Genomic DNA, 12,179 nt, shown 5'->3' with positions numbered 1-12,179 from the left:
GTTCCACCAATATAACTTCACTGGATGTTCTCCCAGGAATATCCTTCTAAGTTTTGCTGTGCTATGCTATTCTTAACCAAAAATGCCACTTCCCCATCTCTCTCACCCCCTGCCTCTTTCTATCCTCCCTCTAGCATCTCTACCCTGGAACATTAAACTGCCAGTCTTGCCTGTCCCTGAGCCATGTTTCATTAAGACTATGATATGCCAGTTTCTTGTTCCCAACCATGTCCTGAGTTTATCTGCCTTACGTGTCTGGCTTCTTGCATTGAAATAAATGCAACTTAATTTAGTTGGTTGACCTTGTTCACTGCTATGCTCTTGCCTGCCTTGATTATTTAACTTGTTGTTCTTCTCTACTGTACCAGCCTGCGATTTGGCTCTTTTCTCATACTCTCTTTGGGTCCCCTTGCAATTCAGGTGCAAGCCATCCTCCTTATACAAGTCACTTCTACCCCAGAAGAGATCCCAGTGATACAAAAATGTGAATCCCTGCCCCCTGCAAAGCTCCTCATCCAAGCATTCATCTGCTCTATCCTCCTATTCCTATTCTCACTGACACACGTCACCATAAGTAATTTCCTCGAGGTCTTATTTTTTTCAACCTCCTGCCTAATTCTCTATATTTCTAAATTTCGTATTCTCTCTGCAGAACCTCATACCTTCCCTACCTCTGTTGTTCGTACCAACATGTACAACAACCTTCTGGTCACTCTCCCCTTTCAGGATATTCTCCCCGCTCCAATACATCTTTGACTCTGGCAACAGGGAGGCAACACACCATTCTGATGTCTCACTGTCAGCCGCAGAAATGTATGTCTGCGCCCCTGACTAGAAAGTCTTTTTATAGTAGAGACAGCCACAGTACCAGAAACCCGGCTGTCAGTGCTACAGTATCCAAAACAGCACACTTGTTTAAGACTGGGATATAGGAGACTCCCGTGCTACATGCCTACCTCTCATAGCAGTAATCCATCTACCTGTCTGTATCTGCAGTTTTTCTACCTTGCTGAAACTGATCCATGTGATCTGATAGGATTTGCAATTTTCTAATTTTGTATGGTTATCAAAATTGATACATTTATTTTTGGTATTTGACTATAAATTATAGCACAGATCCTTGCAGCATCCTCTTAATAACTGCCTGATAAGCCAAAAATGACCTTTACACTCTGACTTTTCTCCATGTTAATACCTTCTGGTCCCACTTGGCACTTTTCTCAATGCTCTTACAAACATCCAAATACAATTTGGTCACTGTTTTCCCCTCGGCTCCCCTGCTATTTGCAGCCTTAAAAATCTCAACAGCTGTATCAAACAGGATTTTCACTTCATTGAAACACGTTGATATTCTAAGTGCCGTGTTGTCACTTTCTTAATGATGGTTCCATGTATGATAGAGCACACACAAGAAACCAACTGAGCAGTATGCTTGCTCTTGTAACGATGATCAGGAATCTTTTTTTTTAATCGCTCTTTTGAGTCTTCGCTAGGGTTACAGATGTCAGTCATGTACTTGTGAAAATCATCCTGGCTGAGGTGACCTACCACAGGTCACAGTAAATGAGCAAAAATGCGGGATTCATGCGCTGAAAGCAAACTTTAAGCTGAAGTACCCAGACGCATTGTTGTATCCTCCTAATATTGGAGAAAGACTGAAATAACAAGCCGAAGCCACGTGCGTCTGCAAACCAAAGGGCATGACCTTAATCTGTGGTATTCGAATATAATGACCAATAGATTTGCTTGCAAACAGTACAGTTCTATGTTTATTCTACCGCATTTTTAAACGGTTACAAATCACTCGATTTGCGACAACGTGATTGGATTGTTGGAGTCCACATTGTTATTCATGCGCCGTGACTCACCCGTCATGGTTAGAAAAAAAATGACCTATTTCACTCAGAAGTAAATCAAACTTCAGACTTTGCCAACCTTTTAAATGAAAGCTGCTAAACATTAGCGCCGCGTATGTGCCCCCATCTCCCACTCCGCGCTGACAGCTTTGTCCCCAGGCACAGTAAGCAATTTTGAGAATTCAGCACAAACTCCCGCGTCCACCACATCCATTCATCGCTGCCCTCGGATGTCCTGTAGTCAGGCCGCTGATGTCATTTAATTTCATCATGCACGGGCTGGGAGAGGGGGTGGGGACAGCATCAGGGCTTCCTCCTTGGGAAAAGAGAAAAGTAATTGCGAACAGAGTCAGCAAGGCATCGAACCGATGAGAGCAAAGATTTGTTTTTGTTGTGCATTCTCACCCCCCCCCCCCCGGAAACCATTGGCACTGCTGGAGTGCGAGCGAACACCAGGTCCATTGCAAACCTACCGCCTTGTGCTCCGTGCGTCTGTTTCATAAAAATCCTGGCGAGCTGGTTGGCCCCCGGCACGCCACGTGAGGCGAGTCACAGGCCAGCTGGGGGTGGTTGGGGGGTGGGGGGGTGAGGAGGAGGGGGGGTTGCGGGGGGGTGTTGGAGGAGGGAGGGGGGAAATCCAGGCGCTAGTAGAGGAGCCCTGAGCCATTCAGGCCGGTTTCAAATAATAATAACACAATAATAAATAAAAAGAGAGGATTTAAGCCGCTATGGGAGACAAGAAGAGTCCCACCAGGTAGAGTACTTTCAGACCTTCCGCTCCCCTCACCGCCCCCGAGGGAGGGAGGGGTGAAGTGGGATACCCTCCCCTCTCTTTCTTTAAATGTTTTTAAGTGTGTGTATATGTGTGTGTCTGGAAGATGGCCCGGCCGCAGAATGGGAGCGGGAGTTCGGGAAGCGAAATGTTGCGGAGCTCGATACAATGTAGCAGCCATGGCGGCCGGGTTTGTTACAGTGGAGTCAGTGCGTGCGTGCGTGGGAAATTGACACGGGGAGCTGCAGTTTCGCTCAAAGGATCTGGCTGTTTTTTCTTTTGATCGACACCGATTGCCAGGAAGGTCTTTAGGGGAGGAGGAAAGACCGAGAGAAAGCGAGGGGTGGGAAAGCAATGAGAGAAAAGAAGAGGAGTAAATTAGTTGCCAAATAAGCCGGGTGTACCTATGTATTTTTTTTATCACCTCTTTCCGTTCCTTTTGTTGTCCAAAACAGACCCAAAAGGCAGCCCAAACCTTCCACGGACGAGGGATACTGGGACTGTAGCGTTTGTACGTTCAAGAACAGCGCAGAGGCTTTCAAATGCAGTATGTGTGATGTCAGGAAGGGCACATCAACACGGTGAGTATCTCTACTTCCTTTTTAAAAAAATAATTAATCTCTTCCCTAGTCTATCTATCTACTGTAATAAATTTAATGTTGCACAAGCTGAAATAGAATCGGAGGAATGGGGGTCGTTGCGATCTATATTTCTGCAATCCTGGACACATTTGTCCTCTTACTGTTTCCAAGTAATTTGGCTACAGTATCAATGTTGAAGATCGAAAGCCCTACAGTCAGATCTATGAATGAAATTGAATTTTCAGTGCTGCTTAAGGGATGCTCTTAGATCATTGCTGCTTGGTTACATTTCTGGCTTTCAAAAACTGGTAGTTGAACAAACAAAAAGACTATGCCTCTGAATATAATTATTTCAAAAGCTTCAAGGATTCAAGCTAGTGAAATAATATCTGATTATGTTTCAAAAGCTGTGTTGTTTGCTATTTTAAAAATGCAATACTCATAGATTCAGACCAATAAATTTGTCTTAAATTGACCAGGGGGCAAAAGTGTATTCTGTTGCCTAATTTTTATTTTTCCTGCCAAGGCTCTTCACTTCATGCACTCTTCATTTAGCCTGGAGGCAAGTGAACATGTTCTTTGCAGTAGTTGCAATTGTAATAGGGTGTAATGGAATTGGGTTACATATTTATATGTGGTTATTTTCATAAAACAGGGTATCCTTTACCAAATATGTATTGGTTGGAGTAAGAATTTTCTCCCTTCAGTTTAATGGTAATAAAATGCTACTTTATAAGTAGATGATTCATTGAAATACATTGTTGAGCAAGACTGTATAAAGTAATCAGAAATTTGCATTAGTTTGAGCTGTGAAGAGGGGCTTTCCACTAGGACTTGTCCTGAGTCGGAAGTAATAATGAAGATTTAGATTAACTTGAATATTCTTACTACTTTTTTCTTCACAGATGAAGCAAGTAGGAGGGCAACCTTCCTAGGAAATTGAATCATTATTATTAGGCATAGTCATTAACTTTGGATGCTTCAGTGCTCATGTCATTTCAGCTTTGTGTTTATCAGTTTCCTTGCACCATTTGGTTCAGTAACTGCATGCCATTTCTCCCGCTGATGGCATCAGTATTTGAATGTTTTAAATAAATAGCCAAAAACCACAGGAAGACATGTATTGTTTCTAAAACTACTACAAATGAATAACTAGACACCCTTTTGTAATTTTATTTTGTTGAATGGAAATTCAAATTTAATTGCAAATGAAATCACATTTATGACTTCACTTTGATTATTGCTTTTTTTTTTGCAGAAGTAGCCCATAATTTAATCTCAAGAATTTGAACACTTTTTTGCGGTGATCACTTGATCATCAGTGCCAGATGTAAAGGATGTGTTTGTCTTGTTCACAATTGTGACATGCCTGTCCATCACAAAGCACCTCTTTACCTAGTTGAGGCAAATAATTGGAGACAATTTGATTGCAGTGATGCTATTCGACTTAGGTTGCATCCTACGCCCTCACCATTTTCTCTCCATGTATCTTAAAACAAACACTAAGAACATTGAAGAAACTCCGGTTTCACAGCATCTATGGAGAGAGAGAAATGGTTAATGTCTCAAGTCTGGTATGACTCTTCAGAAATTATCTTGAAAGAGCTGATTCATTGTTGGTTCGTATTTCTTTTTGTCTTCTGGCACCTTTCCCCAGTGACACTTATTCACATATGAGCCTTAATGCTGCGTTTCAGCAGTCTTTTTGCCTACATCATAGTAAATCCAATTTTGTCTGTATACACATCAACACAGACAAACTAAGGCAAACTTTCCTGATACTGAACAAGAGTCTTGGCTGATAGCTTCCCAAACAATTCCCAATTCAGCAAAAACAATTGCAGCATTTCGACTAACGCTGTGTAGACCTTCCTGGTCTCTGCATCTCAACTATTCATTAATCAACTTGGAGTCGACAGGGAAATTGGAAGCTATGTTCTTGACATGTCCGGAATAAAAGCGTAATCTTTCCACATAAAGAAGTTTCAAGGGTTACCATTCCAAAGTTAGAGCTAGATCATTGGTGAATGCAGTTGATAAGTATTTTTTTCATATAAAGGGTAGTGGAAAACCTGAGCTCAAAAGGCATTGATTGATGGACCGAATGAAATTTAAGACCATATGATTTAAAAATTTGTTAAGTAAGATAGAATGAGGATGATGTTGAATCTGAAAACGGCAAGTTAATTAGAAAAACAGACAACAGCAAGCCAGAGAATGAAGTAACTCTGAAGAATTAGACTGCATTTATTTATTTCTATGCAAGGGGTCTTACAGATAAGACCGATGAACTCAGGGCATGTTCGGGAACATGGGATTGGGATGTCATAGCTATGACGGAAACTTGGCTGGAGGTTGGACAGAACTGACAGTTCAATATTCCGGATTTCAAACGCTATGGGAAAGATAGAAAGAGAGGCAAAAGAGGAAGGGGAGTGGCATTTTTGATTAAGGAAACCATTACTGGTGTAACGAGAGAAGATATTTCTTAAAAAATAATTGAAATTAGAAATAAAAAGAAACAAATGGACACCTCCATGAATTATACTATACACCCCCCAATAGTCAGGGAAATTGAGGAGCAAATATGCAGAGAGTCTCAGATATATGTAAGAATGATAAGGTTCTAACAGTAGGTGATTTTAATTTTCCAAGCATTGTCTGGGACTACTATAGTGTTAAAAGTGTGGATGGTGAAGAACTTGTTAAATGTGATCAAGAAAAATTTCTTTATCAATATGTACACGTTCCTATTAGAGATGGGGAGGCGATCGCCTAGTGGCGTTATCTCTGATCTGTTAATCCAGAGAGCCAGGCCATGTTCTGGGGATCTGGGTTCGAATCCTGCCACAACAAATATTGGAATTTGAATGTAACAAAAATCTGGAATTAGGAGTTGAATGATGACCATGAATCTACTGTCAATTGTTGGAAAAACCCATCTGGTTCACTAATGTCCTTCAGGTAAGGAAACTGCCATCCTTACCTTGTCTGGCCTACATGTGACTCCAGAACCATAGTAATGTGGTTGACACACAACTGCCATCTGGGCAGTTAGGGATGGGCAGTAAATGTTGGCCTAGACAGCGAGGCCCTCGTTCCATGAATGAATAATCAAAAGACTTACCGTTCTCTTAGGCAATAAGACCAAGCAAGTGACTGAAGTGATAGCAGGGGCGCATTTTGGGTTTGGTGATCATAATTCTATCTATTTTAAAATAGTTATATAAAAGGATAAGCCTTCTATAAACATTTGTTTTAATTGGAGTAAGGCCTGTGACCAGTGGAGTGCCACAAGGATCGGTGCTGGGTCCACTATTTTTCATCTCTTATATAAATGATTTGGATATAAGCACAAGAGGTATAGTTCGTAAGTTTGCTGATGACACCAAAATTGGAGATGTAGTCGACAGCGAAGACAGTTGTCTCAGATTACAACGCGATCTTGATCAGATGGGCCAATGGGCTGAGAAATGGCAGATGGAGTTTAATTTAGATAAATAGGAGGTGCTGCATTTTGGGAAAGCAAATCTTAGCTGGACTTATACACTTAACGGTAAGGTCTGAGGGAGTGTTGCTGAACAAAGAGACCTTGGAGTGCAGGTTCATAGCTCCTTGAAAGTGGAGTTGCAGGTAGAAAGGATAGTGAAGAAGGCATTTGGTATGCTTTCCTTTATGGGTCAAGTATTGAGTACAAGAGTTGGGAGGTCATGTTGCAGCTGTACAGGACATTGATTAGGCCACAGTTGGAATATCGCATGCAGTTCTGGTCGTCTTCCTATCAGAAGGATGTTGTGAAACTTGACAGAGTTCAGAAAAGATCTACAAGGATGTTGCCAGGGTTGGAGGGTTTGAGCTATAGAGAGAGGCTGAATAGGCTAGGACTGTTTTCCCTGGAACGTTGGAGGCTGAGGGGTGATCTTATAGAGGTTTATAAAATCATGAGGGGCATGAATAGAATAAATAGGTAAGGCCTTTCCCTGGCATCAGGAAGTCCAGAACTAGAGGGCATTAGGATGAGAGGGGAAAGATATAAAAGAGACCTAAGGGGCAACTTTTTCATGCAGAGGCTGAAAAGTGTTTGGAATGAGCTGCCAGAGGAAATGATGGAGGCTAGTACAATTGCAGCATTTAAAAGTCACTTGGATGGGTATATGAATAGGAAGGGTTTGGAGGGATATGGGCCAGGTGCTGGCAGGTGGGACTAGATTGGGTTGGGATATCTAGTCGGCATGGGAGAGTTGGACTGAACGGTCTGTTTCCATGCTGTACATCTCTATGGCTCTGACTGTAAGGCAATGGAATGAGACAAGAACTTTCAAAGTTGATTGGAGTAGATGGTTTGCAATAATTGATAAGAGGGAGGCTTAAAGAGTGTGATAACAAGAGTTCAGAGTCATTATGTTCCTGTTAGACTGAAAGGTAAGGCTGGTAAGATTAGAGCACAATGTATGGAATCAAGATATTGAGGTTCTAGTCAAGAATAAAGAATTGTAAATTAGATCAAGAAAACTCTGTTCAAATTAATCTGTTGGACCTAATAAAGAGTGTAGAGACATTCTTTAAGAGATGAATATTAGGAAGGGAAAGAAGGGGATATGAGAGAGTCTTGATTGGCGTAAAATGTTAAGGATAATCAGAGATTCTGCATGTACGTTAAGAGCAAGACAGCAACTAGAGAGAAAGTAAGGGCCCCTTAAAGATTAGTAAGGTCATCATTGTGTTGAATTCTGGAGATAGGAGAGATTTAGATGAATATTTTGCATCAATTCTTAGTGTGGAGAAAGAAATGAAGGCAAGAACTCAAGGAAATAAATACTGATATTTTGAAAACCGTTCACATGACATAAGAGGAATTGGTGGTGGTCTTAGAAAATCTGAAGGTGGGTACTTTCTCCAGGACATGAGCTAGTGTATGCTAAGATGTAGTGGGAAGTTAGGGAGGCAATTGCAGGCTACTTGCAGAAATATTTGTGTTATCTGTAACTGCAGGTGAGGTGCTGGAGAGTCGCTAATCTTGTGCCTTTGTTTAAGAAGGGATGTAAGGAAAAGATTAGGAACTATAGATCTGTGAGTCTGACTTCAGTGGTGGGTAAGTTTTTTTTGGAAGTGATTCTGAAAGGCAAGATTTTTATGCATTTGGGGAGGCAAGGAATGATGAGGGTTAGCCAGCATGGTTTTGTGCAAGGGAAATCATGTCTCTCGAACTTGATTGAGTTTTTTGAGGAAGTAATCAAGAAGATTGAGTGCAGAGCGGTAGACATTGTTTACTTGGACTTTAGCAAAGCCTCTGCTGAGGTTCTGCATGGTAGACTAATTAGTAAAGGTTAGATCACATAGGATTCAGGGTGAGTTTACCAATTGCATGCAAAACTGACCTAAAGGCAGGAGACAGTTTGGTGGTGGAGGATTGTGTTTTTCAGACTGGAGATCTGTGACCAACGGGTCCATGGGGATCAGTGCTGGGTCCACTTTTGTTCATCATTTATATAAATGATTTGTATGAGGATATAGGAGGCATAGTTAATAAGTTTGCAGATCATAACTAGAGTGGGTGGTATGGTGGATGTTGAGGAAGATTAGCTAAAATTACAAAAGAGATCTTGATTAATTGGGTCAATGGGCTGTGAAGAGTGGCAGATGGAGTTTAATTTGGATAAATACAAAGTACTGAATTTTTGGGAAAACAAACAAGTGTAGGACTTGTATAATTCAACATAGGGCCTTGGGCAATGTTATCAAATGGAGAGATCTAGGGGTTCGCGTATACAATTCTTTGAAGTTTGCCTTATATATGGATAGGTAGTTAAGAAAGTGTTTAGGATGCACAGGTAAGATGTGACCTAAGTGAATGGCAGAACAGAGGGAAAGAATAAATGTCTGCCAATCTACCAATGTATCTGTGTTTAGGCTGAAAGTCGACCTTGTGATTTTGCTTTATTTTGATAACTTGTACTTGTGTAGCATACTAGATTTTTCTTGAATCAAGCTGGTTTTGAGGATGTCTTAATGGCAGAGACATCCCACATAGACTCATCCTCCAACCATATCTCGTAACCCTTCATTTATCATGGCTAACCCACCGAGCTTACACATCCTTGAATACTATGGACAATTTTAGCATGGCCAATCCATGCTACACATCTTTGAACTATGGGAAGAAACCAGAGCACCTGGAAGGAACTCCCACAGACACAGGGAGAGCGTGCAAGCCCCATGCAGACAGTTGATCGAGGCCGGAATCAAACCCAGGTCCCTGGTACTGTGCAATAACAATGCTAACCACTGAGCCACCATGCCATCGCTGTGTAGCCAAATTCAGCTCCAACTGCGTTTACAAATTTGCTAGTGATACCGTAGACAGAGTACAAAAAAAAGGTAGAGTGGATAGTGGCATGGTATGAAGACAACAATCTCTCCCTCAATTCAGCAAACCGAAGGAGCTGGTCATTGACTTTAGGAGGTGGAGTGAAAGACACACCCCTGTCTGTATCAAAGGTGCTGAGGTCGAGGTGATTGGGAGCTTCAAGTTCCTTGGACTAAATATCACCAACAATCTGTTTTGGTCCATCAATGTCAATGCTGCAGTCAAGAAAGCACACCAACGCCTCTACTTCCTCAGAATGGTAAGGAAATTTGGCATGTTCAGAATGACTCTATCAATTTTAATAGATGCACCACGGAAAGCATCTTATCTGATGCATCACAGCTTGGTCTGGTAATGGTTCTGCCCCACCGCAAGAAATTAGAGTTGTGAACACAGCACAGTCGATCACGAAAACCGGTCTTCCTTCCAATGATTCTGTCTATACTTCTGCTGTTCTCGGGAAAGCAGCCAACATAATCAAAGACCCCTCTTGCCCCGGTTTACTCTCTTCCACCCTCTTGCAGTTGCTGATCCTGGCACTGGGTGCCAAAGTGAAAGTCTTCTACTCTAATTCTGACATCTCTGAACTTAGAGTGCAAAATAAGTAAATGATTGACAGTGTTGTCAGGAATTTGAATTGAGATTTAGTAGAGGACAAGTTATGATCTACAGGTTTTCCTTTATAATTTCCTCATCTAGCTCATTGTGATTCTGTTAGATTTTGCGTGATGACGAGCTCTGAATTAAATTGTGGTAAATTTAATAATGTGTTCGGTATTAAATATGGTTTATTATGGCTGAGGCCAGTGTGTAAGTACATGAGAGTTACTGATGATGTCTGGCTGAACTGTTGAAATTTTAATGATTTCTCATAAATGTGGTGTTAGGACTTGAATGAAATGTGGTATAAATTAGGTAGTATTGCAGTCTAAGAACAAATATATGTTAGCATCAGCACTGAAGTTGGAGGTAAAATATTGAGGTTGCATTGCTGTGATGCCTTTTTAAAGATTAATTTTCAACCACTATTGGAAAGGAAAAATGCTCATAATTGTAAAAATATCAATAAACCCTTGTATTTTTCACAGTTTTGCTAATGCTTAACAATATGATTTATTGCCTTTTTATCCTCAAAATATTAGAGCAATTTTAATTTTAGCTTCTGAGTCGTTTATTGTGAAGATCTAAAGTCACCATGAGCAGATTTTAATATACCATACCTAGATATATTATAGGTTGTATAACTGCAGCATGTCACTGTTGATCTGTTAATGTGTATTTTCAGTTCAGTACATTTTTTTTTCAATGAATATTTATAAAATATTACAGATTTAAGCTGACATTTGATATTGGATGATTTTTACCCAATGACTCTTGTTTAAAAGTAGACTTGTCAAATACAGTTATTAACAACAACAACTTTTAGCCATAAAGTTGTTGCTACTGAGGCAATATCAGAAGATTGAAACTTCCAAGGCAGTGACTTGCTTTTATAATAATTGTCTACATTATAACTTCATTGGGTTGGCGCCCCATTTGAATCTGAAGGATGAAGTAGGTTGAAGGTGGCAAGGCGAGCAAAGGAATTGTTGAGAGTTTTTTTATAAGCTTGAGTATACTTGTGTTACAGCATGAATCAGTGTGTCAATGTAAAAGCTAACAGGAGAAAAGTCCTAAGACTGCTGCTTTGTTTTTGTGCTGTTTAATTTTGCACTTCGTTTTAAAACTTCTTGCTGAATAAGCTGCCAATTTGATTAAGTCTGTCTTATATAGTAATTGCTTCATTCTTATTGAAAAGTCTGTTTTAATACTTAATTCTTATGACATTAAACACTTTATTTTTACTGTCTGCAGTAATTACAGCTTTGACCTTAGATTGCACATATAGATAACTACTAAACCAATTTGAGCAGATGTGGCCAGAGGCTGTCTTTGTAAATACTACTTGGTTCTCTTTTCAAAGCTTGTGGTAAAATTTTGTGTGTTTTTCGTTTTCCATTTAATACATTAATTGAAGATCAGAAGCAAACTTTACCAGTTTTAAGAATTCCTCCAGAATAAACTCCATATAAAGACAACTGGTAGTATTGTGTTACGTAATTGCAATATAAAATCCTACCTATAAAGAAAGGAATAATTAGTAAATGGGGAATTGATTATTTTAGCTTTATTGCTTCAAGTGATATTTATTGGTTATAGCCCTGCCGTACAGAGGACTGGTCAAGTGATGAATGTGGGATTCTGATGCATTTAAACATGGTGTGTGTGTGTGTGTGAGGGGGGGGGGGGGGGGGGGGGGAGATTGTGTATGTTTTCTCTCAGCTTCTCTCTTTCTCATGGAGGTCGATGTTAAAATCCAACTGACGATGATGAGGTATAAGTGTCTTTTTTCTGGCTATAACATCCAAAGTGAATAAAGATTATCTGAACCTGAATGTTTGTGGCAATGAGTTCGTAGCACTATTGCAATTCATTACAAATTAGCAGCTAAGATCATTTAGAGAGACTTAAGTGATAGTTTATGTGGGGAATGAAAGCATTGTTTAAAACCAGGATGGTAAGGTGAGAGAGTTCATTTGTATTTGTTGCTGAAGTTCATTATT

At 40.3% G+C, this 12,179-nt stretch overlaps 1 protein-coding gene and 1 long non-coding RNA gene across 18 annotated transcripts in view; one reads left to right on the top strand and one right to left on the bottom strand.

Annotated features, from left to right (window-relative positions):
• Window positions 1–1,751: 1,751 nt before the first annotated feature.
• LOC140458242 (uncharacterized) lies at window positions 1,752–2,432 on the bottom strand. The gene is made up of 2 exons (XR_011953461.1): window positions 2,330–2,432; window positions 1,752–2,172 (listed from the first exon to the last, which is right to left on the bottom strand). It is a non-coding gene; the product is annotated as an uncharacterized lncRNA (long non-coding RNA).
• The window catches only part of yaf2 (YY1 associated factor 2), a 174,001-nt gene continuing 164,045 nt past the window's right edge, over window positions 2,224–12,179 (top strand). For 5 of the 17 annotated variants that reach the window (XM_072552585.1, XM_072552586.1, XM_072552580.1 and 2 more), the window contains exons 1-2: window positions 2,473–2,610; window positions 3,084–3,209. In XM_072552585.1, the coding sequence (XP_072408686.1) occupies window positions 2,585–2,610; window positions 3,084–3,209 (152 nt within the window). In that variant the 5' untranslated portion in view covers window positions 2,473–2,584. The other 12 variants (XM_072552573.1, XM_072552579.1, XM_072552574.1 and 9 more) reach the window with 9 other exon arrangements.

This window comes from Chiloscyllium punctatum, chromosome 32 (genome assembly GCF_047496795.1).
Source record: "Chiloscyllium punctatum isolate Juve2018m chromosome 32, sChiPun1.3, whole genome shotgun sequence".
Lineage (NCBI taxonomy): Eukaryota > Metazoa > Chordata > Chondrichthyes > Orectolobiformes > Hemiscylliidae > Chiloscyllium > Chiloscyllium punctatum.
The sequence above is the reverse complement of the archived record's forward strand: the minus strand, read 5'-3'. Positions and strand labels throughout refer to the sequence as shown.